The following is a 27,733-nucleotide window of genomic DNA, read 5'->3' as shown; positions in this document are numbered from 1 at the left end:
GGAGCATATCACGGGGCTGGGCTCACCTGGCATGACCTTCCCTTTACTTAATTTAAATTAATTTACTATCGCCAATTAAAAATATCTCTAAGGCGCTTGTATAGTCTACCAACAGTCCCTGCTACACCAGAAAAGACCCTAGTAACTATAAACTACAGAGTTGAAGTTTAAAAAAGAGAAATACTCACCAACCAATCACTTACCTGCTCCCTGGTGACATCACACATTGATGACTTTTTACCTCCCTCCCCGCTGCTGAGTTGGTGTGCCTCGCTGCCGCTCCCGAACTGGTCGGGCCTCGCTGCTTGCGCCGGCTTTTCTCCCGAGCTCCTCCTCGCCTCGCTGCCGCCCCCGAACTGGTCGGGCCTCGCTGCTTGCGCCGGCTTTTCTCCCGAGCTCCTCCTCGCCTCGCTGCCGCCCCCGAACTGGTCGGGCCTCGCTGCTTGCGCCGGCTTTTCTCCCGAGCTTCTCCTCGCCTCGCTGCCGCCCCCGAACTGGTCGGGCCTCGCTGCTTGCGCCGGCTTTTCTCCCGAGCTCCTCCTCGCCTCGCTGCCGCCCCCGAACTGGTCGGGCCTCGCTGCTTGCGCCGGCTTTTCTCCCGGTCCTACAACACTGACACTAATAATCTCCTAGTTCACTTAGCAACATGATATAATGCAGAAAAACGTTAACCGTACTCGACTAGTATCACGACTTTAGAACACCTTGGAGTCTCGGCACCTACTTCATGGTCCTGGCCTTCGCGTGGGGCATTTGCCCTCTTAACAACCGGCCTGAGGCTAGGTGTCTGAGACAAGTGTCCTCCTGGTCTGAGGTTTTTCTTAGTTACTATTACACAAATACAAATACACAAATACAAATACAAATCAAGTAGTGTCTCTTACCCACTCAGTCTGTGTCCCAGATTCATTTTGGTGCCGCTTCGCCGTTCAGTCGCCTTGTCGAGTGTCTCTGATTTATGGGCGGTCAAAAATCTGACTACTCACCCTGGTCACTGATTCGAACGACTGTTCAGCTCCGTGGCACCCTGCTCGCAGCGCCAATTTGTTGTAGGAAAAATGATTCCTCGGAAACTAGACTTTGAGTAAGAGAGACAACTTTATTAAATGACAGAGCTCTGGGAGAAGAGACTGCAACCACGCGGTCTGCGAGAGCACCTTCTCCCCGATTGTAGTACGTGCCGAGCTTATATACAATTCCAAGAAGTTGGTTTTAGATCATTTACATTCATCCAATCAATTCGTTTATTAGCGCATATCGTTATTTTCCTCCAGTCAGGAGTTTACACACTTGTGTTGCCAATTCTGCCTCTTCAGGTCTTCGTTCCGTCTTGTTCCCCGGCGGAATGTGATTAGTTCGATAATAGGATACAAGTGATTAGTTCGATGATAGGATGCCAGTGAACCTTGTTAGTCCTCAGTGATTCAATTAGTCCCAGTCAGGACACGAGATGAACTTTGTTCCAGCCATGCGTAAGCGTGGCATGTCTCACTGTGCAGTGATTCAATTAGTCCCAGTCAGCGAATTTGTTGTTTGTGTCTTTTCCAGCAAAACCTTGTCCAGCAATCTTGTCCAGCAAAATTTTATTCTAACAACACCATTTAAATGGGGGAAATATGGCATATTTCCCTCCATTGCCTCCTAGCAATGCTGGTTGCAGGAGGTGCCTATTTGATAACAATTGACTGCAATAGGGAAACTGGGAAATTAAAAATCTCACTCCATAGTGCAGGAGTAAAATTCCTCACCCCACCTTATGCACCCCACCAAAAGAGCATAGGCAACTGTCCTAATATTTCTGACCCCAGGACTAACAGTACTAAAAGCTATAGTTATAACCAAAACTTGTTAGAGATTGTGCAAAAGTAAAACATTGCTTAAACTAAGGGTTTATTAAGTGTTGGCAGTGACCTGGATGAGCTGTATGTTCGTGCAACATTTTATGAATTGAGTGAAAGTAAATGCAATTGCCTGATAAAGTGTTTGCATTTGTTATTCCAGGATGTTAATTAAAATAGATGCCTATCTCTTTTCTAGGTAATATCAGGCCAGTTTCTATCAGATAAGAAAATAGGTACATACGTAGAAGTGGATATGTACGGTCTACCCACTGACACAATTCGAAAGGAGTTCCGGACACGAATGGTGATGAACAATGGTTTGAACCCAGTGTATAATGAGGAACCATTTGTGTTCCGAAAGGTAAATTATAAATCCAATACTTCAATTATTTTCAAAATTAGTGCTTAGTCTAATGTACAGAAACAGGATTGGAATGTTTGCCCACCAGATGGTCAATCATAGAATGATACCGCACAGAAGGAGGCCATTGGGCCCATGGTGCCGGCTCTCTGAAAGAGCTCTCCAATTAGTCCCACTCCCTGCCGTTTAACCATGCCCTGCAAATTTTTCCTCTTTTCCTTTTTAAGTAGAGATCCAAACCCCTTTTGAGAGTTACTATTGAGTCTGCTTTCACCATCCTTTCAGGCAGTACATTCCAGATCATCATAACTCGCTGAGTAATAAAAAAAACTCATCTCCTCCCTGGCTTTTTGTCAATTATTTTAAATGTGTCTCCTCTGGTTACTGACCCTCCAGCTAGTAGAAACTGTTTCTCCCTATCTACTCTATCAAAACCCCTCATCCTTTTGAACACCTCTTTCACATCTCCCCTTAATCTTCTCTGCTCCAAGGAGAACAATCCCAGCTTCTCTAACCTCTCCAGGTAACTGAAACCTGTCATCCCTGGTACCATTCTAGTAAATCCACTTTGTGCCCTCTCCAAGGCCTTGACGTCCTTTCTAAAGTGTGGTGCCCAGAATTGGACACAATACTCTAGCTGAGGTCTAACCAATGATTTATAAAGGTCACCTGGATATTATTTATTCTGCCTTGTTTTCATTTTTGCTAACTGTACAATACATTTTTTTTTAAAGTTTCCTATTTTTATGCTGAAACAGACTAAAAAGCAGCCAGTCTGCAAAAATCAGCCACAGTTTTGTGATGGAGAACGCATGTAGAATAATCACATCGAGCCTCCCCTGTATATCCTTAACTCAGCACCATTCTCATATTTCATATTTTATACATAATTGGAATGCATTTTAAAAATGGTAAAAAAAAAAGTGTACTGAAACACATATGCAGATATTTCATTGTGGATTCATGATGTTGATAATTTAAAACATTCTTGTGACAATCAGGTTATGCAGGTGTCAGATGTGCAAAATAGTACAAATAATATTGAGATGTTAAGGCAGAGCCACAGAATATAGGTGAAAGGAAGTAATACTGACTACAAAAGGAAGAGTAGAGTTTGAATTCCTCCTGTTAAGTTTACAAAGTGGGACAAAAATTAGCAGAGTTAAAGTGGAGTGTGTTGCTGTCTCGAAGACCAAGAGAAGAAAACAAATGTACCTGATTCCAAGCTAAGGAAGCTGGTAGCTTAAAAGGCAATAGATTATTAAGTAACGGAACAGGCTCGAGGGGCTGAATGGCCAATTCCTGTTCCGATGTTCCTAATGGAAAGACTGTCATTCAGTGCAGTGAAATGCTGGTTTATATCATTTTGAAAACAAATGAGACAGATTTTATTTTAACTAAGAGTGTTAAAAAATTAAGCCTGAAGGCTTTGGGGGAGAAATTCAGTTGTGAGCGCCATCCGTTAGCGCCTTAAGAGGGCGATAAGTGGGGCGTTAACCAACTAGTGCCCGGGCGCGGCGAGCCCTGCACCTCTCGCGAAATTGAGCGGACATTTAGCGGCGGCGCTAAACCCTACCGCCCGCTCTCCTGCGCATGCAGATCTTGACGTCATTCCAGAGTGCAACGCCCTTGGGGCATTCCCCGGACCGGAAATTCAGTGGCGCTCCCCTCCTTTCCGCCTGTCGCTACCAACGACAGGTTGACTGGAACGCTTCCCAGTCGCTGTGGGGCTGGGGGGGGCGCTATTTAAAGGGGGCTGTTCCTGTCTTCTGTGTGGTAGCCATTTTTGGACCACTCGTTCTGAGAGAGAGAGAGAGAGATTTGCTGAGAGACAAAGGGAGAAAGAGAGACTTCTGCATTGAGTCAACGCTGTCTGAGGCAGTTTTGGCTTCTGCCCATAACTTTGTAGTTGCTTTGCTTTTTCACCGGCATAACTTTGATTGCCCACATATTATGGGGGCTGCAATGGATGGGCACGTCGTGCTTCTCCATCGCATTGAGAGGGCACAGAGACGCAGAGATAGAGTGGCAATCATGGCCAGACGGAGGAGGGCTAACAGGCGTCGGTACAGGAGACCTTACCGTCCCAGGGTTTTTCGACAACAGTTCTCATACATCAATATGTCTGAGGAGCAGTGTTTGCGAAGGCTGCGATTCAGCAAGGAGGTGGTCACTGAGCTCTGCCACCTCCTCCAGCCAGATCTGCAACCTCAACTGAGGAGCAGGACGTCTCTGTCAGTGGCAGTGAAGGTAACAGTGGCTCTCAACTTTTATGCCACCGGCTCCTTTCAATCTGCTACTGGGGACATTGCCAATATCTCCCAGTTCGCGGTGCATTGCTGCATCCGTCAAGTCACAAATGCCCTCTTTAAAAGGAGACGAGAGTACCTCTTTTTCCCGATGACCCCCGACAAGCAGCAAGATCACGCAGCGGGCTTTGCAAGAATAGCGGGCTTCCCCATGGTGCAGGGTGCCATTGACTGCACCCATGTGGCTTTGCGGGCGCCGCAAGCGAATGCCAAGGATTTCCGCAACCGAAAGGGCTTCCATTCCTTGAATGTCCAGTTGGTCTGTGACCACAGACAGCTGATACTCGCTGTCAATGCCCAATTTCCAGGCAGCAGCCACGATGCCTTCATCCTGCGCCAGACTTCTGTGGCAGACCTTTTTGAGGCCCCGCTTCACCCAGGCGGCTGGCTTCTCGGGGACAAGGGCTATCCTCTTTGCACCTGGCTTATGACCCCGCTCCGTTCGCTCAGTACCCCTGCAGAAGAACGATACAACGAGAGCCATCAAGCTACCAGGAACATCACTGAGCACACAATCGGCGTGCTCAAGCAATGGTTCCGCTGTCTGGACCACTCTGGAGGAGCCCTGCAGTACTCGCCTGAGCGAGTCTCCCACTTCGTTGTTGTCTGCTGCATGCTGCATAACCTGGCAACCCTCAGGACCCAGCCAATGCCAGCGGGCCTTGGAGCACAAGCAGAGGAGGAGGAGGAGGTGGAGGAGGAGGAGCAGCAGCACCAAGATCGGAGGGAGGCACAAAGTGCAAGGGCCGTCCGTCAAAGGCTTATCGCAAGTCGCTTCTAGGCCCCCTCTGAGGGAATGGCTTCTGCCATTCAAAGAACTTGAATGGAACCATGCCGCAACCCCTAAGCCGGTCAAGGCAACAATGAGTGCAAAGAGCAAATATGCACATTTTGAATTAACACACTTTTTTATTAACAAAACTGTGTATCCTTCCCACATGACAAAGTAATAGAAAGACACAAAGAAACAGTCAATCACATAACTGGCTCTCACAACCTGGAGACAATGTCCAAAACAGTAACAAAGTTATGACCACGATCCTCGGCCTTCAAACAAACAATGAACCACATTTTACCACACCTTCTACTTTTTGCCCTTCGAGGGTGATTTGCTTCCCTTGCGAAATTGCCCCCTTCCCACCCTGCAGCTCCTCCGCACTGGGACCCCAGTGGCTGCAGCAAGGCTGGGGGAAGGCTGCTGAGTGTCAGAAACTGAGACTGCAGATGCCCTTGAGGGATGGCCTGGACCAGCTCTGGGCCTGGAGGGCCCGGCTGCTGACTGCTCCAACTCTGCATGGGCGGCAGCAGTCTGTCCTACAGGTGGTGGCAACTGCAGTGGAGAAGTGCCAGTGGTGGCAGCAGGAATGCTGTCATCCTGAGAGAGGACAGCAACTCCCCGCTCAACCGACACACTGGCACTCCCACGGGGCAGCACTTCAGCATGCACAGCAATCTGCGGGAGCAGAGATTACTGACCTGCTGCGGCGCAGTGAGAGCCCCGGGGAAATCTGCCCAATCCAGCGAGGGTGGCAGCAGTTAGTGCTCACGTGGCCTCAATCTGCATCTGCATGAGACCACCCACTGACTGCATTGCAGCACTTAGCATTTGCGTGGCAGACGCCTGTGCTGCACCAAAGTCCTGGACACTCCTTGCCAGTGACTCAATGGATTCGGGCATCCTTGCCACTGCAGCCATGAGCTCAGTGTGCCTTTGCTCCGCCTGGGCGCTCATTTCAGCGAGGAGCCGCACCTCTTCTGCGCTCACTGTAGCAGGACTGGAGGCCATACTCTCTGTAATAATAATAAATAACTTCCGGATGAAGTTATGTGCACATCACTTCCTGTGAACTGTGAACTCTGTGCATACATCACTTCCTGTGCATACGTCACTTCCGGTGTTTGGACTAGTATAAATACTGAACTGCTCAGTATGGTAAAAGGGCTTCTCCTAGAGGCATGGTGAAGACCGCTCTTGTATATAGTATAATAATTATAAGTTGCTTAAAACTTACTTTAAAGTTCCTTGATGTGTGAGACTCCTTTTTTACATCACTCTCCCTCCGGGGAGAAGGCCCCTGAGCTTCCCTACCCCCCTCGCGTTGCTGCAGCCTGCTGGGTCCTGGAGCTTCACCCTCATCAGACCATTCCCCCCCGCTCCCCTCCAGGGAAGGCGTATCCCCAGTATGGCCATGGGCTGCCTCAGCAGAGGGTTGTGCTGATGGTCCGGCTTCCTCTTCCTCCATGCCTTCAGATTCACTCCCAGTGGCAGCTTGAGGGCCCGCCTCCTCACCTGGTGAATCAGCATCTGAAAGCAGGGAGGTACAAGAGTGGCTTTAACGTGAGGACAGGGTGGCAGCAAGGGAGGAATGAGTGCAGCGATGTACTGATTTGGATCGAGAGTGTCAAAGGATGCTGTTGTGAGGAACAAGTGGAAGGAGAGAGGTCAAAAAGGTGATGACCTTACCATTGCTGGCCAGAACGGAGTCGGCGTCTCCAGTGGCGACGGGGCCAAGCATCCGGCTTGCCACAATCCGGTGGACTCGCTGCTCCAGATCGGTCAGGGCTTGAAGGTGAGGCCGGCCTCCCCCGGTCCGTTGCTGCTGTCTCCTATTATGTGCCAGCTTGCCCTGCAAGAAAAAGGACGGGGTCTGAGTAAAGATGCAGCCATGATCTTGGCTGAAATGCCTCCCATGGTGGAATAGCCCTTACTGTGTGCAGCCATGATCTTGGCTGAAATGTCTCCAATGGTGGAATAGCCCTCACTGTGTGCAGCCATGATCTTGGCTGTAATGCCTCCCCTGGTGGAATAGCTCTTACTGTGTGCAGCCATGATCTTGGCTGAAATGCCTCCCATGGTCGAATAGCCCTTACTGTGTGCAAAGTGCTGAATGTGCATGTGAGTTTCCTGAAAGGGCCAAAGGTGTTGGAGGAGTGCTGGGCATTGGGGCTTTCAAGACCCTTTGGCCATAAAGCGAGGTTGAGATGGAGGGATGAAGAGGTTTCTGAAAAAGGCACTCACCCTGACGACCTGAGTGAGGTCGTTGAACTTCTTCCTGCATTGCACAGATGTCCTAGGCACCATGCTGCTGGAGGTCACTCTGTGAGCCACCTCCCTCCAAGCTTTTCGGTACTCGCTGGGCAGAGGCCTCCTGCCACTCTCCGGGTACAGGAAAAATCGCCTGCGCTCCACCGCGCCAACCAGAGCCTCCAAGGCCCCCTCGCTGAAATGCTGCGCTCGCTCCCTGGCCCTCTCCATGGTCCTTGGCTGTAGGATTTGGCAACAGGTCTGTCCAGGCCGAGATTCAGGGCTCCAATGCACAGGGTGCGGCTGCAAATCAAGATCGACCCCTTTAAGAGCTGACCGGCGCCAGTGTGTCTGTGTGCAATCGCTAACTGACAGCACCTGCGCTGTGCCCGCCCTCTGAGTTAGTGCCTTGCTCCTCCGGCTTAGCGCCTTAAGAGAGTCGTTCAGCGCCTGATTTAGCGCTGCAATCGGCTCCAGGGGCGAGACAGACCAATTTCGCAGAAGGTGGCGATAATTTGCGCCGGGCGCAATGCCCCAAATGGGGCGATACCGAATTTCTCCCCCTTTGTGTCTTAATGCGAGGAGCATTCGTAATAAGGTGGATGAATTAGCTGCGCAAATAGATGTAAACGGATGTGATATATTTGGGATTACAGAGACATGGCTCCAGGATGACCAAGTCTGGGAATTCAACATCCAGGGGTATTCAATATTCAGGAAGGACAGGAAAAAATGAAAAGGAGGTGGGGTAGCATTGTTGGTTAAAGAGGAGATTAACATAATAGTAAAGAAGGATATTAGCTCTGATGATGTGGAATCTGTATGGGAAGAGCTGAGAAATACCAAGGGGCAGAAAACGTTAGTGGGAGTTGTATAGAGACCAGAGACCCCCAAACAGTAATGCTGAGGTTGGGGATGGCATTAAACGGGAATGCGTGCAATAAGGGCACAGCAGTTATCATGGGTGACTTTAATCTACATATAGATTGAGCTAACCAAATTAGTAACAATACTGTGGAGAAGGAATTCCTAGAGTGTTTACGGGATGGTTTCCTGGACCAATATGTCAAGGAACCAACTAGAGATCAGGCCATCTTAGACTGGGTATTATGTAATGAGAAAGGATTAATTAGCAATCTTGTTGTGCGAGGCCCCTTGGGACGGAGCGATCATAATATGATAGAATTAAAATGGAGAGTGAAGTAGTTGACTCAGAAACGAGGGTCCTGAATTTAAATAAAGGACACTATGATGGTATGAGGCACGAGTTGGCTAGGGTGGATTGGGGAACGTTACTTAAAGGGTTGACGGTGGATAGGCAATGGCAAACATTTAAAGATAGCATGGATTAACTACAGAATTTGTTCATCCCTGTTTGGCATTAAAATAAAACAAAAAAGGTGACTCAACCGTGGCTAATAAGGGAAATTAGGGATAGCATAAGATCCAAGGAGGGGACATATAAATTGGCCAGAAAAAGCAACAAACCTGAGGATTGGGAGCAGTTTAGGATTCAGCAAAGGAGGACAAAAGGATTAATTAAGAGGGGGAAAATAGAGTATGAGAGTAAGCTTTCAGGGAACATAAAAACTGACTGTAAAAGCTTCTATAGATATGTGAAGAGAAAAAGATTGGTGAAGTCAAGCGTAGGTCCCTTGCAGTAAGAATCAGGGGCATTTATGATGGGGAACAAAGAAATGGCACACCAATTAAATACATACTTTGGTTCTGTTGTCACAAAGGAGGACACAAATAACTTCCCAGAGATGTCGGGGAACATAGGGTCTAATGAGAGGGAGGAACTGAATGAAATCAGTATTTGTAGGGAAATGGTGTTAGGGAAATTGACGGGATTGAAGGCCGATAATTCCCCAGGGCCTGATAATCTACATCCTAGGGTACTAAAGGAAGTGGCCCTAGAAATAGTAGATGCATTGCTGGTCATCTTCCAAAATTCTATAGACTCTGGAACAGTTCCCATGGATTGGAGGATAGCTCATGTAACCCCACTATTTAAAAAAGGTGTTAGAGAGAAAACGGGGAATTATAGACCGGTAAGTCTGACATCGGTAGTGGGGAAAATGCTAGAGTCCATTATAAAAGATGTAATATCAGAGCACTTGGAAAACAGTGACAGGATTAGACAAAGTCAACATGGATTTACAAAAGGTAAATCATGCTTGACTAATCTGCTGGATTTTTTTGAGGATGTAACTGGTAGAATTGATAAGGGAGAACCAGTGGATGTGGTGTATTTGGACTTTCGTAAGGCTTTCGATAAGGTCCCGCATAAGAGATTAGCATGCAAAATTAAGGCACATGGGATTGGGGGTAAGGTACTGTCTTGGATAGAGAACTGGTTGGCAGACAGGAAATAAAGAGTTGGAATAAATGGGTCTTTTTCCGAGTGGCAGGCAGTGACTAGTGGGATAGCGCAGGGATCAGTGTTAGGACCCCAGCTGTTCACAATATATATTAAGGATCTAGACAAAGGAACTAGATGTAATATCTCCAAGTTTGCAGACGACACAAAGCTGGGTGGGCGTGTCTGCTGTGAGGGGGATGCCGAGAAACTCCAGTATGATTTGGACAGGTTTGATGATTGGGCAGATGCATGGCAAATGCAGTATAATGTGGATAAATGCGAGGTTATCCACTTCTGTGGCAAAAACAGGAGGACAGATTATTATCTGAACGGCAATAGATTGGGAAAAGGGGAAGTGCAATGAGACCTGGGTGTCCTTGTGCAGCAGTCACTGAAGGTAAGCATGCAGGTGCAGCAGGTGGTTAAGAAGGCAAATGGTATATTGGCCTTCATAGCGAGAGGACTCGAGTACAGGAGCAAGGATATCTTGCTACAGTTGCACAGGGCCTTGGTGCGACCACACCTTGAGTATTGTGTGCTGTTTTGGTCACCTTATCTGAGGAAGGATGTTCTTGCCATGGAGGGAGTGCAGCGAAGATTCACCAGATTGATACCTGGGATGGCAGGAATAACGTATGAGGAGAGATTGGGTCGATTAGGCTTATATTCGCTAGAGTTTAGAAGAATGAGAGGGGATCTTATTGAAACTTATAAAATTCTAACAGGACTAGACAGACTAGATGCAGGAAGGATGTTCCCGATGGCGGGGGAGTCCAGAACCAGGGGTCACAGTCTAAAGATAAGGGGTAAGCCGTTTAGGACTGAGATGAGGAGGAATTTCTTCACCCTGAGAGTGGTGAACCTTTGGAATTCTCTACCACACAGGGCAGTAGAGGCCAATTCAGTAAATATATTCAAGAAGGAGTTAGATATATTTCTTAAGGCTAAAGGGATCAAGGGATATGGGGAGAAGGCAGGGACAGGGTACTGAATTTGGATAATCAGCCATGATCTCATTGAATGGCGGAGCAGGCTCGAGGGGCCGAATGGCCTACTCCTGCTCCTATCTTCTATGTTTCTATGTAACTGTGGGGGACAGGCGGGCGGAAAGAGATGCGGTGTTAATGCCAGTGTAGGAAGGAGAGACTTATACAGTTCCTGAATGTAGGCCTAAATGAAACGGATGTATTGGCTGGACATATGGAGGTAGATTTTGAGGCCTCCTGTGGAAACATGGCGATAGCATCATGAAAATGTTGGTTAATGACTTAGCAGCCCATTCCCGGTGTTGCTGTGGTCACGCCCATCTTCTCGCAGGGTGAAGCATCCATCTGAGTCAGGCGGTAAGGCCATTTAAAATGCAAATCGGGGTCCTATGCTGTACATAAGACCCTGATTGCCATTTTTGGAGAGCACTGGCAGAGTGTGCACCATGCGCACTCTGTTCAGTATCAGCTGGAGGTCCAGCCAAAGAGGCTCCTACAGATAAGTGGGGCCATCAGGAGTAGGGCCAGAAAAAAATACTGCCGGTCGCTGCTGACCTGGGTTTGATCCCCTCAGCTCGCCCCCCCCCCCCAAACATCTACCTGCAGCTACCGCTGGCGTACCAGCTGGCTGATATTCCTGTGGCCTAAATCCGGCGAACTGCCTCGGGAACGCCCGATTGGCATCAGCTGCCCACCAGTCGGATTCAAATGAGGCACCCGGGCCTTAAAGTTGTAGCGGCCTCTATGCCTGGCAGGCATGCTCCGCTGGTCTGCTGCCCAAAGGTCAAAATCTACCTCATGCTCTTAAATCACGAGTGAGGATCATTGTCACTGTTAGAATTAGGACAAATCCACGAAACCATTACCTCAGTGAAATGAGATTAGAAAAGAAAGCCTGCTATTTCGAATGGGTGGAAAGGGGTCTGTATGGTTTGTGGAGCTGTCAGCAGGAGAACTAAGTAACTTTTGTGTGTCTGTATTGGTGGTGGAGATGTGGTGGTTCTGTTGCTGCAGGGGCACAATAAATACTTGACAAGTTTAATTTAAGAAAATAAAAATGCTGGCGCAAAATCTATTTTGCTGAGAAGGAGTATTAATGATTTAAGTTATGACTCACAATTGCACAGTGCTCAATTGCATCTAATTGCTGTGGGACTACATAATATAGTTTTTCAAGCTATGAAACATGTTGTTTCAGCCCTAAAGACAAAATGTAAATCCTTTTGCCTTGCGCCATCATCCCTTTTGTCTTTTAATCTCTCTTGCCTTCCACCCTATTACAGACCTTCCCGTTTGTTCTTTCCTCCTCTCCCCCCTTTCCCTGCCTCTGTACTTGCTTAAAACCTGTGACATCTCCAAATTTTTCCAATTCTGAGGAAGGATCATTGACCTGAAACGTTAACTCTGTTTCTCTCTCCACAGATGCTGCCTGAGTGCTGAGTATTTCCAGCATTTTCTGTTTTTCTTTCAGATTTCCAGCAGCCTCAGTATTTTGCTTTTGTAAGGCAAAATGTAACTTTTTTATATTCCAGGTAATCCTGCCGGACCTTGCAGTGTTGAGAATAGCAGTTTATGATGACAACAACAGGCTGATTGGTCAGAGAATCCTACCTTTGGATGGCCTCCAAGCTGGCTACAGGCACATATCCCTTAGAAATGAAGGCAATAAACCTTTATCGTTGCCCACCGTCTTCTGTAATATTGTACTCAAAACATATGTTCCTGATGGGTTTGGAGGTGAGTTTATTAGGTTCTTAACTATTAATAATTATTGTTTTACAGTGGTAACATATTCAGAGATTGCACACTAAGTGAATAGTGCCAATTGAAATGTAAAGCAACACACATAGGCCTAGAAATTCGGTTGGTAGCGCCAGCGGTTAGCGCCTAAAGAGCCCTAGAATTGGGGCGTAACCCAATGTTGGGGCGGGCGCAATGAAGATAGCGACAACTCCCATATTGACTATACATTTAATGCCTGCGCTAAGTGTTAGCGCGCGCCCGCGTGCGCAAGCTGGTCATGACGTCATTTCAGTGTGCAATGCCTTTTAGGCGCCCCTGACCGGATATTGGGTGGCGCCCGGAACTTTTACGCCTAGCGCTGTTAGTGACAGTTCAAAGGAACGTTAGCAGGCCCTTCTCGGAGTCGGGGGGTGCTATTTAAAGGGGACAGCTCTAGTATAAAAGCTGCAGCCACTTGGCCTGTTCATTGCGATCGTTGCTGGAGAGAGTTGGTGAGCTACTGTGGAGCAGAGTTTTTGGAATTTAGCATTAGAGTACTTGGGACCTTCAAACCTGTCCGGAGCAGTTGGAGCACTACACCTAACAGCGTTTTGACCAACTGGCATCGGAATGGGAGCTGCTTTGGAGGGCGACGGCCTCATGGCCGAACACTGTGAAGGGGCAGAGAGAGGGCTGGGATTGGCCACAAGGAGGAGGGGCAATGGAGGTCGGCCAATCCAAGGGTATGCTGCGAGGGTCTTTAGGCAGCAGGTGTCATGCCTTGACATGTCGGAGGAGCAGTGTGTGCGAAGACTCCGAATCGGGAGGGACGTTGTTACTGAGCTGTGCCACTTGCTTGCTGAGGATATGCAGCCGCGTCTACGGTGCAGGACCTCTCTGTCGGTGGTCGTAAAACTGACTGTTGCCCTCAATTTCTATGCCACCAGACCCTTTCAGTCAGCCACTGGGGACATTGCGAATATCTCTCAATTTGCAGTCCACTGTTGCATCCGGCAAGTTACAGCTGCCCTTTATAGACGAAGGCATCAATTCATCACCTTCCCTCTGACCCTGGAGAAGCAGGCGGAGCGCGCGCAGGGCTTCGCTGCTATTGCGGACTTCCTCATGGTGCAGGGGGTGATTGACTGCACACACGTGGCTTTGAGGGCGCCATTCCAGAATCCTGAGGACTTCCGCAACCGCAAGGGGTTCCACTCCCTCAACGTGCAGCTGGTCTGTGACCACCGCCAAATCATCATGGCAATCAACGCCCAATTCCCAGGGAGCAGCCACGATGCCTTTATCCTGTGGCAGACCTCAGTTTGTGACCTTTTTGAGGGGCCGGCTCGACCACGAGGCTGGCTTATTGGGGACAAGGGCTATCCTCTCTGCCCATGGCTGATGACACCACTCCGTCTGCCTGCCACCCCAGCAGAAGAGCTGTTCAACAGCAGCCATCAGGCGACCAGGAACATTGTAGAGCACACTATTGGTGTGCTCAAACAGCGTTTCTGCTGTCTGGACCATTCGGGGGGAGCCCTGCAGTACTTGCCGGAGCAAGTGGGTCACATCGTCATCATCTGCTGCATGCTCCACAACTTGGCGATTCGACGCACCCAGCCAATTCCAGCTGTCCCTCAACGTCCAGCAGAGCAGGCAGACGAGGAGGAGGAGGAGGAGGAGGAAGAGCAGGCGGAGGAGGAGGAGGAGGAGGAGCATGCGGATGAGGAGGAGGAGGAGGAGGAGGAAGATGGAAGGGCTCCTGAAAGTGGAAGGGCCATCCGTCAGAGGCTCATCAGGACTCGTTTTGAGGCCCCTCTGGCGGAATGATGGGTGTCTTTACTCCTGCGCACTTTGGATCTTTGAAAGCCTCTGAAGGCCAGCATCACTGTAAATAGTCACGTGTACCATAGCACATTAAAACTTTTCTTTATTGTCACAAAAGTCTTTCATTACAGCAAAACAACATCAAGTCAACAGAAACCATAACTAACAAAATAACAGTTAACTCTTCGGCAAAGCCGCAAAACTAAACAAATCATTTCCAACAATTACAACAGGTGAGGGTGTCCTTGAATTTGGCCAAAGAAACGTCTCAGCACCTCCCTCTACTGCTGGCCCCTTGATGGAGAATGACTTCTCTTTCGCGGTCGGCCCCTTCCCTCCCTGCTGCTCCTACGTAATTGAACCCCAGTGGCGGGGTCAAGGCTGGGGGACGCCTGCTGACTGTGTGGAAGCGCAGAAGCCCCTGAGGGACGGCCTGGCTGACCTCTGGTCTTGGAGGGTGCGGACACAGGCTGCTTGATCTGAGCATGGCTGGAAGCAGTGTGCCCTGCAGGTGGTGGCAGCTGCACTGCAGACGTGCCAGCACTGGCATGTGCAATGGTCACCTGCCGAGAGAGGACACCTGCACCATGGTCGGACGACACACTGGCTCTCTGAGGGGACCGGTTCGGCTCATCCGCCACAATCGCATGCTCCACTGATTCCTGACCGTGTATGGGACTGGAAGGGCCCGGGGTGATCCTAGCTGATGCAGATAGGGTGGCTGCAGTGAGAGTTCGTGTTGCCTCAATCTGGGTGTGGACGAGGCCGGCAAGTGACTGCGTGGCAGCAGTGAGGACCTGTGTGGCAGGTGCCAGTGCTTCGGAGAAGCCCTGGACAGTTCTTTCCATTGCTTCGGACAAGGCCGGAGCAGTCCGTTCCACTGCCTCGGACAAGCCCTGGACAGACCTTTCCAGGGATTGTCCGAAGCCCTGAACAGTCCTTTCCATAGCGGCCTCGAAGGCCTGCACAGTCCTCTCCATGGCTGCCCCGAAGCCCTGGAGAGTCCTCTCCATTGTTGCCCCGAAGCCCTGGAGAGTCCTCTCCATTGCTGCGCCAAAGTCCAATACACTCTTTGCCAGTGTTTCTATTGACTGAGGCATCCTCCCCACTGCAGCCATCAGCTCAGTGTGCCTGAGCCGGGCCTGGGTGCTCATTTCAGCCAGGCGACGCACCTCCTCTGCACTCTGTGCAGCAGTCATCACTCCCTGCCTTGCCCTCCGGGGAGCCGGTGGCCGAATTTGCCTACCCCCCTTGCGTTGCTGCATGCCGCTTGTTCCGGCAACTGGCTCATCATCAGAGCACCCCCCCTCCCCTCCAGGGAACTACTATCCCCAGTCTGCAGATGTGTATGCTCCCCTGAGATTGGAACGGATGCTCCGGCTTCCTCCTGATCCTCGCCTCCGGAGGCACTGGCAGCTTCAGGGCGTTGATCCCGAGTTGGTGATGAATCATCTGAAAGCAGGGAGGTGGAAGAGTGGCTTTAGCAAAAGGACAGGTTGGCGGCAAGGCTCTGACATGGCTGCACACTGAGGAAGCATGCTGGCGGGGGGACCAAGTGGAAGGAAACAGCTGAAAAAGGTGAGAGCCTTACCCTCGCTGTCGAGAATGGGGTCGGCAGCTGCAGTGGTAACAGGACCACTCAGACATCCTCCAAGAATCTGGTGCACTCTCTCCTCGAGATCCGTGAGAGTGACGACTTGTGGAGGCCCGCCACCGGTTCGAAGCTGGTCCTTTCGCATCGCCGCCAGCTTGGACTGCAGGGGAAAGAAGGGGAAGTTCTGTAACATGAGGCCTTGAGAGATCATCTCATGCCCCCCATGGTGCAAGAGCCCTTACATGAGGCCTTGAGAGATCATCTCATGCCCCCCATGGTGCAAGTGCCCTTACATGTGGCCTTGAGTCAAATGTCCATGTGTGTGCCCAGAAAGGGCCATGGGTGCTTGCTGACAGATGGCCATTGGGGCATCATGGCAACAGGGTGCTCGAAGTCAGGTGCAGATGGAGGGAATCAGAAGTTTGCATAAACAACACTCACCCTAACGACCCGAGTGAGGTCGTTGAATTTCTTCCTGCACTGAACAGGGCTCCTGGTTGCCATGCTGCTGGAGTTGACCCTCAGAGAAACCTCCCTCCAAGATCGCCGGTAATCCTTTTGATTTGGCCTCCTGCCATTGTCAGGATACAGAACATCTCGACGGCGCTCCACTGCAGACACCAACTGGTCCAGAGCCTCAGTGCTGAAACGCTCTGCTCTCTGTCTCACCTTCTCCATCCTCACCAAGTTTTTTGCGTCAGAGAAGGGCGAGCGCCGATTCTGAGGCCTACAGGGCGTTGAGTGTGGCAGCTCAGGTTGACTGACCCACCCCTTTAAGAGCCGGCCGGCGCCAGGAAGTCTCGTGGTTTTTGGTAATTGGGATCACCTGCGCTGCGCCCGTCCGCGCCAACATTGGGTAGCGCCTGAACTTTTGCACCTTAGGAGCCCCGTGCAACGTCTGAATTCGCGCCTGAATCCCCTTTGGGGGCGATGCAACCCAATATCGCGCCAGGCAGCGATAAGTTTCGTCTGGCTATAAACTTTGCGCAGCGCCAGTTCTAACGCCTCAAGCGGGGCTATACCCAATTTCTAGGCCATACTGTTCTTCAACAGCTCTCAATGGCAGAATTAAATCATCTAAATACATGTATCACAGAAATGTATCATTCAGTTACCCAGAACGTAAAGCAGCTTTTATCATGTAGTTTTAGCAATTTTCTCTATTGTTTCTGAATCAAAGATTGTTTCCTTTCTAATGGACCCCCCGCCACCAAAAGCCTCTCCTGAAAGCACTGACTCTTGCTCGTGTACAGCTCTAAGTGTGATCCTCTCGTACCTTGTCTAAGTGGCCATGATTGAGTTTTGCCGGTGACTATCTGCGTTCTATTTGACCATGGGTGTATCACAACCGAGCCCTATACTGATGTCCAAACATACTAATTTTCCATTGTGACATTGAACAGTGACACTGGGACACTGAAACCAATTGTAGGATCCATATCACTACCCTGGCTACCATCAGTTAACTCAGAAAAAATTGAGAAATTGAACCTTGGATCTTATAGTCTGTATGAGTCAAATACATGTCACCTTTACCAACTGAGCCATAGGGGAGCTCTTGCTGGTTTTAGAGTAGTGATAATTTAATTCTAGTTGTTTTAGTTAACTTTCCCATTTTCTGTAACATAACGTAACAATTTGGGAAACCTCTAGGGCAGATTTTCCATTTCCTGCATTGTTTGAACAGGACTGGTGTGCAGTGGAGTTTGGGCCTTTTTAAAAAAATGCAATGTATTCATTCACAGGGTGTGGGCATTGCTGGCAAAGCCAGCATTTATTGCCCATCCCTAGTTGCCCTTGAGAAGGCTCCTTCTTCAACCGCTGCAGTCCGTGTGGTGAAGGTGGTGTGTGACTTGGAGGGGAACTTGGAGGTGATGATGTTCCCACCACCTAGCGCATGCCAGCCTCTGCCAGATAAGATGAGCTTCCCTCAGGTTGTATTTTGACTTCAGCTGTGAGCTCACCCAATGAAAGGGTGGGATATCTGCTGCAGCTGCAGATTTTAAAGAGCTGTGGCTGCCATTTACAGGGAAGGTGCTTATTGGAAGGTGAAACATAGAATAAAGCCTGCAAATCTTTTGAATATGAACACGGAGAGAACTCTTCTTCAGGCTTTGAAAACCAGAGGAGATACTGGAACCCAGAACCAAGATGGCAGCAGTCTGAGCTTCCATGAAAGTTGTCATCTGAAGCTCCATTGCTGTGGGGGCCCCTGCAGTTCTCAAAGCGCTGACCACGTGTTCCATGATTGACTAAATAGTCTTGATTCCATGCGCAAAGTTAGCACACAAGTTGGAGCTCTCCGGCATTGTGTGTAAGCTCGCTGGCAAGCAGCCCATTGTACTTAGAAGGTCCCTGTGGATTGCCATCAGTCTTACATATGCTGGGTACCCGATGTCTTCATCTGTACCCTGCGCAGCAGGGCTAGGATGCTCTGCCTCCGCCGCTTCCTGGGTATCCTGCGCATTTGTGCTGGGTGTATCTCCACGTGCAGACCACCCCTCTAGCCTATCCTTTGAACTACACGCGGTGCCAGTCTCTGAGCTGGTGTCTACAAGTGTAAGGCCGAGTGACGGCTCTTGTTGTGCAGTACTGCCCGCTTTGTTTTCTTCTGCTTCCTGAGGGCCAAGTGGATCTTCTACAGCTGAAATGGAAGAAAGGTACAAGGGTTAGCATTTAGTGGCATGGGCAAGCAGACAGATGGTGGGCTTCTCAAAGCAGCAGCAATTTGCCATGCATCATGTGTAAGGATGAAATTTAAGTGAGAAGGGAAGGAGGGAAAGATGGTGGTTAGTGACTTGCTTTGTCAAACTCTATAATACCCTCCAATTTGCATGGCACCTTCTTCAAGTGAGATGCATGATTCCGAGTGCTAAGCTGTGTGTGCCATTCCAGCATTACTGGATTCCTTCTCCTTGGCTTGTTTGTTAAAATGAGAGGCACAGAATGAGCACTTTTTTATGCCTACTGTTGCAAGGACACTACATGCTATGTTTCAGGATGGAGCGAAAACACTGCTTTGAATTGGATGGAAGTGAAAATCATTGCCAAAGTGAATGTATGCAAGTACTATTTCACAACCTAGTACAGTACTATTGTCTCCATAAACTTCAGTGTCCCTGGTGTCCTCTAAGACTCCATGCCTGTGACATCCATATTGATTTGCTTGTAGTGAGTAAGGTGTTTTATATAAAGTGCAGTATCACCAGCCCTGGCATGGTAGCATCTGTTGAAGCCTGTCTTCCGAAAAGAAAAGAAAAAGTATAAATTGCTTGTGATATAATTCTGCAGAGAGAAGCAAATGTTGTATAGCATTGTATATAATCCCACATGTAGCTGAATGAAATGTGATAAGCTTGCTAATTGAGACCAAAAATAGCAAATGCTTTTGTCTAGCTAGTTCTATCTATGCATGGATAGTTAGTGAATCTTTCTTAGCTGCGAGTAGACAGGTCTGCCTTTTCAGGCCTGTTGTAGTATTTCAGAAATATCCTCATTACCTCTCTTTTGTAATTGAAATAAATTACAGATTAAATCTAGGTTGACTATGCACTTGTATGAAACTGTTCAAGCAAATGTGGCTGACACCTAAAACCTCCTTTAATAGGGATTTATGCCAATGTAAAGTAATTGACAGACATTCCAATATATAGCAGTGCATCATAACTGGCAACCAACCTCATTGGTCGCCATTGGTTAATAAAGTCACAAACAACATTCTCTATGTCTGTGACCAGGGTGCTTTATAAATCTTCCTCTTTCTTGACCTCTCTGCCACATCACAATCCTTCATTGCCTCTCCTCCATCCTCTAGCTTGGATAGACTGCCCTCACTTGTTTCCACTCTTATTTATTGATCATAGCCGGAGCGTCTCGTCCCACTCCAATTTTGTCACATTGGGAGTCCCCATGGATCCATCCTTGGCCTTCTATATGCTGCCCCTTGGTGACATCACCTGCAGATATGGGGTCAGCTTCCACAAGCACGCTAATCATAGGTAGCGCTACCTCTCTACTACCTCTCTCAACTGCTCCAATGCCTCTATGTTGTCAGACTGCTTGTTTGACATCCAGTTTTGGATAAGCCACAATTTCCTCCAACTAAACATTGGGAAGACAGAAGTCATCGTCTTCAGCCCTCAGCACAAATTCTATACCCTTGCCACCAACTCCATTCCCTCTGGCTGGCCGCTGTCTTAGGAACCTCGGGATCCTATTCGACCAGAAACTGAGCTTCTGACGCAATATTCTCTTCATTACAAAGACTGTCTACTTCCACCTCCGTGTGACATTGCCCACTTCTGCCTCTACCTCAGCACATTTGCTGCTGAAACGCTGATCCGTGCCTTGGTCACCTCCAGACTCGACTACTCCAGTGTTCACTAAGCCAGTCTCCCATCCTCCGCCTTCCATAAATTTCAGCTCATTCAAACTCTTGCCCCGTATCCTATCTCGCAACAAGTCCCACCCCTGTCCTCGCTGGCTTGCATTGACTTACAGCACTGCAACCTCTCTCCCTCCTCCCTCCCCAAGAACTCTTCACACCTCTGGCTTCTTGTGCATCCATTCTCCCATCACCCCATGTTTGGCGGTATCATGCTCTGAAATTCCTTTCCTAAATCCTTACGCTTCTCCACCTCCCTCTCCTCCTTCAAGACCTACCTACATTGTTTTTAATTTAATATTTTCACCTGCTCTGCAAAGTGAAAGTCAGAATATGGACGTGGTCTGGTTAATCTTGATTTCTGGGCCATAGCTGACCTTGTGTTTATCCTTGCATGCTGTGACAATGAAAATAGTAATATTAATTGTTATTTTTTTAAATTGTCTTAAAACACTTTTTTCTCCACTAGATATCGTTGATGCTCTATCGGATCCAAAGAAGTTTTTGTCAGTAATGGAAAAAAGGGCTGACCAAATGAGGGCTATGGGAATTGAAACTGTACGTAAAAATACTTTGATATTATTTATTGCACACTGAACAGCAAATAATGGAGTATATTTTCTTCTATATGTACAGTTCAAGAAAATTGTATTTTCTACATTGTAATTATAAACCAATGAGTATTTACCAAAAAAAAAATTCTTTAATGTTAGAGAAGGGAAAATATACCTACGTACAAATATAAGTTGAGTAGGTTGAAGTCAAAACATTTGTTTTTGGTCATATTCTTAATGCTGAAGAACCATTACGGTTGGGTAGTCCTTTCTTCACTGGACTCTTTGATATCTGGCATGTCATTGTGGTGAAGTCTGTAGTTGTACAAACTTGGGACGTTTTACTACGTTAAAGCTGTTACATAAATGCAAGTTGTTGTTGTATTAAAAAATATATATAATCCAAACATTTTGTAATTTGTCACTGCTAGATTAAAATTTCTACTCATTCCCATTGGCTGATTTTTCAAAACTGAAAGCAGGTAGGAACTATGAGTTTCAAAATAAACAATTACAGCACCCCCCTGCTTTTGGTTCCTGCTTAAATGCACTGCATGGAGCACGTAACCACAGATTTGATCCTTGGTCTGTGCCAAATCACCTCAAGTGGCGGAGGGGGGGATTAGGAATCAGCCAGGTTTGTTACTCCTGAATGATATCTAGGAGTACGCATGTGTAGATGCCGGATGAAGATAGCATTAGGCTCAAATGTGATAACACCATAGTCAAATAGCTGACTAACATTCATGTGACAAAAATGGTCTCTTGGACAAGGCACTGCAGGGTTGTCATAGAGTTAGACACCTACATAATTCATTCTTTTCAAAGGATGACAGGTAAGGGGAAAAAAGTCAGCATCAAATTGCAGGAAACAAATTCTAAATTTATTTAGGGCTTAAGCCAATTTATATAAGTTTAAATGAAGGAACTAAAACCAGTGGTTTCCATTTACCATCCTGGCACAATGAGCTTTCCTTAATTCATGTTTAGTTCAGCTAGATTTTAAATGTATGTCTGCAGGAGTTACTAAATGGCCAGGTTGTAATTAATTAGTGTAACAATTACAGTAAATTTCATTAATTATAATCATGTTACAACATTTGCATGATTATCCAACTAGTATATCAAATATACAGCTGTAATCAAGTGGTAGGAATATGTACACCTTTCCCAAAAAAGACAGCCATAAGTGTGAGACTTACGCAATATAGATTGTAGCATAATAAATTATAAATAAGGCTATTACACAATGGTAATAAGTGTTTCTGTTCAACCCAATTGCATTTTCTGTACAACTTGCTATTCAAAGCACCTTTAACATAGAAAAGTGGCCAAAGGTCGCTCATAGATAAGAACAGGGGCAGGCACTGAGCCTTCATGTAAATATTAGGAGTTCTGATGAAAGCTTGGTTGAAAAGAGGCACTTTGTAAAGCCACATTGTTATTGATGATGATGAAGAAGAAAAGATGTATCTTAAAAGGGGAGAGGAACGTAGAGAGGTAAAGGGGTTTGGGGAGGGAGTCCCAAAGAATGGGGATAAGGCATCTGAACGCTTTGGCACCAGAAGGAGCAGTTTGCAGAAAACATTTTTCAATTCCACTGGAGGATGGAAAACCAATTTATGTCAATGAGGATAGAGTGATGGCCAGCATGTTTTTAGTGGTACAGGTTACAAATAAGAGAGTTGGAAAATTTTGAGGTATTGAAGGATGGCAGTCAGTAGGCCAGAAAGGACTGTGTTTGAGAAGTCATTCTTCACGATGTTCAAATGTAAGAGCTTTTGGCTCCTCCATGATTTAATGTTAGACAGGCAATCTGACAGTATGTAGAAGAAATGAACGTGTGGATAAGTTTTTTTAGCAACAATGCAAATAATGTAGGGGCAGAGGCAAGCAGTGTTTCATTGGTGGCAGTAAGCAGTCTTAGTATTGAATCGAATATGGGGTATGAAGCTCAGCTCTATGTCAAACAAAGCACCAAGGCTGTTTAATTCAGTTTGAGCAAGCAACCAGGTAGGGGAATAGAGCCGATGGCAAGAGGGCAGAGTTTTTAACCAGGGACTGAAAGCAAATAGCGTAATTCTTCACAATGTTCAAACTCCATGATTTAATGTTAGACAGGCAATCTGACAGTATGTAGATAGTCATGGGATCAAAGAAGTGGTGGAGAGGCAGAACTGGATGTCATCAGCATATATGTGAAAGCAGACTCATGTCTACAGTTGATGTCATTAAGGGTCAGGATATAGATGAGGAAAAGGAGGGGACCAAGAATGGATCCTTAGGGGCCTCCAGAGGTGACTGTGCAGTATCTGGAAGAAAGGCCTTTGCTGGAGATGTGAAGACATGCAAGAGCAGTCTCACTGAGGTGAACCACAGACAAGAGGCAGTGGAGGAGGGTGGTGTGATTGGTTGTGTTGGAAGCTACAGAGAAAGGTAAGCATGGATAAAGCACAATTTTTACAGTATAGAAGATATCGGTGGTGATTTAGGTGAGAGCTGTCTTGGTGCTATGGATAGATCAGAGACTGGACTAAGTGGATCAGACCGGAAATGTTGAGAGAGGGGAGCATACAGATAATAATAATAATCAACTTTATTGTCATTGTTAGTGCACAAGTGCAGTACAACGAAATGTAGGCTTGCGGCTCCCGAGAGTGTACATTTAGATTAAAACATTTAAACATTCAACATTCATTTGGCTTGTAATACATTAACATAAACATAACCATAATAAAGTGCATTGGCAGATGTGCAGGCTTTAGAGTTTATTTGTGGAGTTCAGTAGGATGACAGCCCTGGGAAAGAAGCTGTTCCTAAATCTGGTCGTTCGGGTGCGAATGCATCTGTAGCATCTCCCAGATGGCAGGAGGGCGAACAGACTGTGGCTGGGGTGGGTAGGGTCTTTGATGATGGTCCGTGACCTCCGTAAACAGCGTTTCTGGTATATGTGCTCTATGGTCGGTAGCCGGGTGCCGGTAATGCGTTGGGCAGTTTTGACTACCCGCTGCAGGGCTTTCCGGTCATAGTAGCTACAGCTGCCATACCATACTGTGATACAGTTCGTCAGGATGCTCTCTATTGTGCAGCGGTAAAAGTTAGAGAGGATCAGGGGTGACAGGTTACATCCCTTCAGCCTCCTTAGGAAATATAGGCGCTGCTGGGCCTTCTTCACCAGAGAGGAGGTATTGAGGGACCAGGAGAGGTCTTCCGTGATGTGGACTCCGAGGAACTTAAAGCTGTCCACCCTTTTTGTTGTATCCGTGTGTTAATGGAGACACGGAATGCAGGAGTTGGTTTAACAGGTGTTTACTGAACAAAGTCTGGAGGTGAACTAAAAGATACAAGACGCTATACAGGCTTATATACCCGAGTGGTCACTACCGGTATTACAGTACACAGGGGCACTTAAAGGTACATACACTACAATTCCTCCCCTTTTAGATAATTAGCACATAACATTTTAAGTAATCATTAATTAACATGTTTACAAGAACAATAATCTACACATTTGCTGCAGTTAATCAATTATAAGTCAGTCTCTCTGGAGGCTTCCTGACTCGGTCCAGATAACGCCTCGGTGGTGTAGTAGTTTTCGGTGGTGTAGTAGGTTCTTTTGGCAAGGTCGATTCGGCTTGAATGCCAGTGTCGGGTTCATCTGGTTCCAGTATCACCGGATCGGAGGTAGATATTATGGGTATCTCTGCTTCATCATTAGGCGTTTAGAGTTGTGGTGTAGGTTGTCCCTTTTTGGATGACTCTATGATCTGGTCAGCATGGCGCCTTATTATGCTTTCACCAATGTCCACGGTATACATCAGCGGTCCTAGTCGTGTGCAAATAGTTCCAGGCTGCCATTTCTCGGTACGGTAGTCCCAGGCCAAAACTTGTTGACCTATCTGGAAGGTTCTAGTTGGCCTTTCATTCATGCCTTGAAATTGCCGGTTCTCTACGTCCCTTCTGATGTTTGGCTTGATCAAATCCAGCCAGCATCTTAGTCTTCTATTGAAAAACATCATGGCGGGAGTTTGGTTTGTAACCACATGTGTTGCATTCCTGTATGCAAACAAGAAGTTATCTACCTTATGTTGTAGATTTATGTCTTCATTACCCATGGCCTTTATGGCCTTCTTGAAAGCCTGGACAAACCTTTCAGCAAATCCATTGGCGGGATGGTATGGGGCGGACGTGTAGTGCTTAACCCCATTGTTTTTTAAGAACTTCCTGAATTCTTTGGACACAAATTGCGGCCCATTATCTGAACAGATCTGTTCCGGCAGCCCATTCCTGGCAAATATGGTCCTTAATACTGTGATGGTTTTTTCCGTGGTGGTGGAGGACATCTTTATTACCTCTGGCCACTTGGAGTGTGCATCAACCGCGATTAAGAACATTGAGTCCATAAATGGACCGGCAAAGTCAATATGTACCCTTTGCCATGGAGATGAGGGCCACTCCCATGGATGTAGAGGGGCTTGTGGTGGGGCGTTTTGGACCTTCTGGCATCCTAGACAGCTCTTGGTCATTTCTTCGATGTCTCCATCGATACCTGGCCACCACACAAACGCTCTGGCTAGGTTCTTCATTTTCACTCCACCCAGATGCCCCTCGTGGAGCTCCTTTAGCACTTTATCCTGGAGTTTGGGTGGAATCACCACTCTGGATCCACACATCAAGGTTCCTCGGCACACTGACAGCTGTTCTCTTCTATGTGAGAATGCTGGCAACAGTGGTTCGCCATGTGCTGGCCATCCCTTCACCGTTAAATCGTAGACTCGTGAGAGAGTCGGGTCATTTCTCGTTTCCTTTTCAATGGTAGAATTTGTTACTGGTAGACATTCTACTATGGTTGAGTGGAACATCTCCACTGGGTCCACTGTAGGTGCCTCTTCTACCGTTGGCAACGGTAGGCGCGATAAACCATCAGCATTCCCATGCTGTTTTGATCCTTTGTATTCTATGTCATATTGGTGTGCCCCTAGGAAAAGGGACCACCTCTGTAGCCTTTGCGCTGTCATAATGGGAACGCCCTTTTTAGGGTTGAATATGGAGACGAGGGGTTGATGGTCAGTCAACAAGGTAAATTTTTGTCCGTGTAGGTAATGGTTGAATTTCTTCACTCCCCACACCAGGCTGAGTGCTTCCCTGTCGATCTGGGCATAGTTACGCTCAGCTGAGTTCAATGAGCGTGACGCAAAAGCTATCGGCCGCTCCGAGCCATCAGGGAATCTATGCGATAATACCACTCCTACGCCGTAAGGGGATGCATCGCACGCCAGTCTGATTGGCAGTGATGGGTTGTAATGAGCCAACACTTCCTTGGACGTGATCAAGCCTTTGCATTTATGGAAGGCACGTTTACAGTCTTCGCTCCATTTCAAATTACTCCCGTTTGTAGCAGTGCGTTAAGAAGGTGCAGAACAGTTGACAAGTTCGGTAAAAATTTATGATAGTAATTTATCAATCCCAGGAACGACCTTAATTGTGAGACATTTTCAGGTGCTGGGGCTTTTATGACCGCTTCAATTTTTTTCAGGTGACTTATGCAACCCTTCTTCGTTAATTATATGGCCACAATATGATATTTGATTCTGGAAAAATTCGCACTTGGGGCGATTTGCTCGTAGGCCCCGTTCTCTCCGCCTAGTGAGCACCTGCTCCAAATTGGCAAGGTGCTCGTTGTCATTTTCTCCTGTTACAAGGATGTCGTCTAGGTAGCATTGAGTCCCCGGAATCCCTTGCAGGACTTGCTCCATAGCTCTTTGCCAGATAGCTGGAGCTGATGCTACTCCAAAAACCAGTCGATTGTACTGGTACAGGCCTTTGTGTGTGTTTATCGTGAGATACCTTTTAGAGGCCTCCTCAACCTCCATCTGTAGATATGCCTGTGCCAAGTCAATTTTGGTGAAACGTTTCCCTCCGGATAGTGAGGCGAAAATATCTTCTATCCTTGGAAGAGGATACTGTATCGTGTGAAGGACCGGTTTACAGTCACCTTGAAGTCCCCACAGATGCGAATTTTTCTCTGTTCTTCAGATTTATCATTATTCAACGTTTTCTTCATGACCGGGACGATGGGTGTTGCCCACTCGCTCCAATCTACCTTGGATAACACGCCTGCTTTTTCCAAATTCTCCAGCTCTGCCTCGACTGCTGGACGAATTGCGTATGGCACCGGCCTTGCCTTAAAAAACTTGGGAATTGCCGCATCTTCCACTTTTATTGAGGCGGTGACGCCTTTCAAGGTTCCTAGTTCCTGTTGAAACACTTCTTTGGCGTTGGCCAAGATGTCTTTTAATCGTTCAGGTATGACGTCATCATCATTTTTTTTCTTACTGGTCACCGTCAGTGCCTGAATGGAGTGCCAGTCTAAACGTATCTTCCTGATCCATTCACGTCCCAACAACGGTGGACCACCATCTTGCAGAACGTATAAATACAACTTCTGTATTTCCTTGCCGTTGTTTTCAACAGGCACCTTTATTTTCCCTCTGGGGTATACTTTCTGCCCCGTATATGTCTGCAAGACAATGGATGTGTCTTTCAAAGGTATATGCGGAAATAGCCGCTCGTAATCCCGTCGACTTATGACGGTCAGAGCTGATCCTGTATCTAGCTCCATTTTAACTGGGGACCCCGCTATCGTGAGGGTAACCCAAATGGTCTGGTAATCTTCTTTGGCAATGACATTATGTAATTTGAGACAGCTTAGTCTCTTGTTTCCGGAGTTGCTATCGCTCTTCTGGTCTTCGGAGCTACTGTCCG

The 27,733-nt window shown here is 47.5% G+C and overlaps 1 protein-coding gene across 3 annotated transcripts in view; it reads left to right on the top strand.

Moving 5' to 3' along the window:
* Positions 1-27,733, top strand: part of LOC147121444 (1-phosphatidylinositol 4,5-bisphosphate phosphodiesterase beta-4-like) — a 911,912-nt gene that overhangs the window by 693,080 nt on the left and 191,099 nt on the right. For all 3 annotated transcript variants that reach the window (XR_015077544.1, XM_085981700.1, XM_085981698.1), the window contains exons 28-30: positions 2,038-2,202; positions 12,420-12,624; positions 20,884-20,972. Coding sequence is in view for 2 of the 3 variants with exons in the window: in XM_085981700.1 (XP_085837826.1) it covers positions 2,038-2,202; positions 12,420-12,624; positions 20,884-20,972 (459 nt within the window). In the remaining variant the exon portion in view is untranslated. The remainder of the gene's footprint in view (positions 1-2,037; positions 2,203-12,419; positions 12,625-20,883; positions 20,973-27,733) is intronic.

The sequence above is a fragment of the Somniosus microcephalus genome, chromosome 3 (assembly GCF_052327205.1).
Source record: "Somniosus microcephalus isolate GS21.2 chromosome 3, FLI_Smic_1.0, whole genome shotgun sequence".
NCBI lineage: Eukaryota > Metazoa > Chordata > Chondrichthyes > Squaliformes > Somniosidae > Somniosus > Somniosus microcephalus.
Note: the sequence above shows the minus strand (reverse complement) of the source record. Positions and strands in the feature narration are given on the sequence as shown.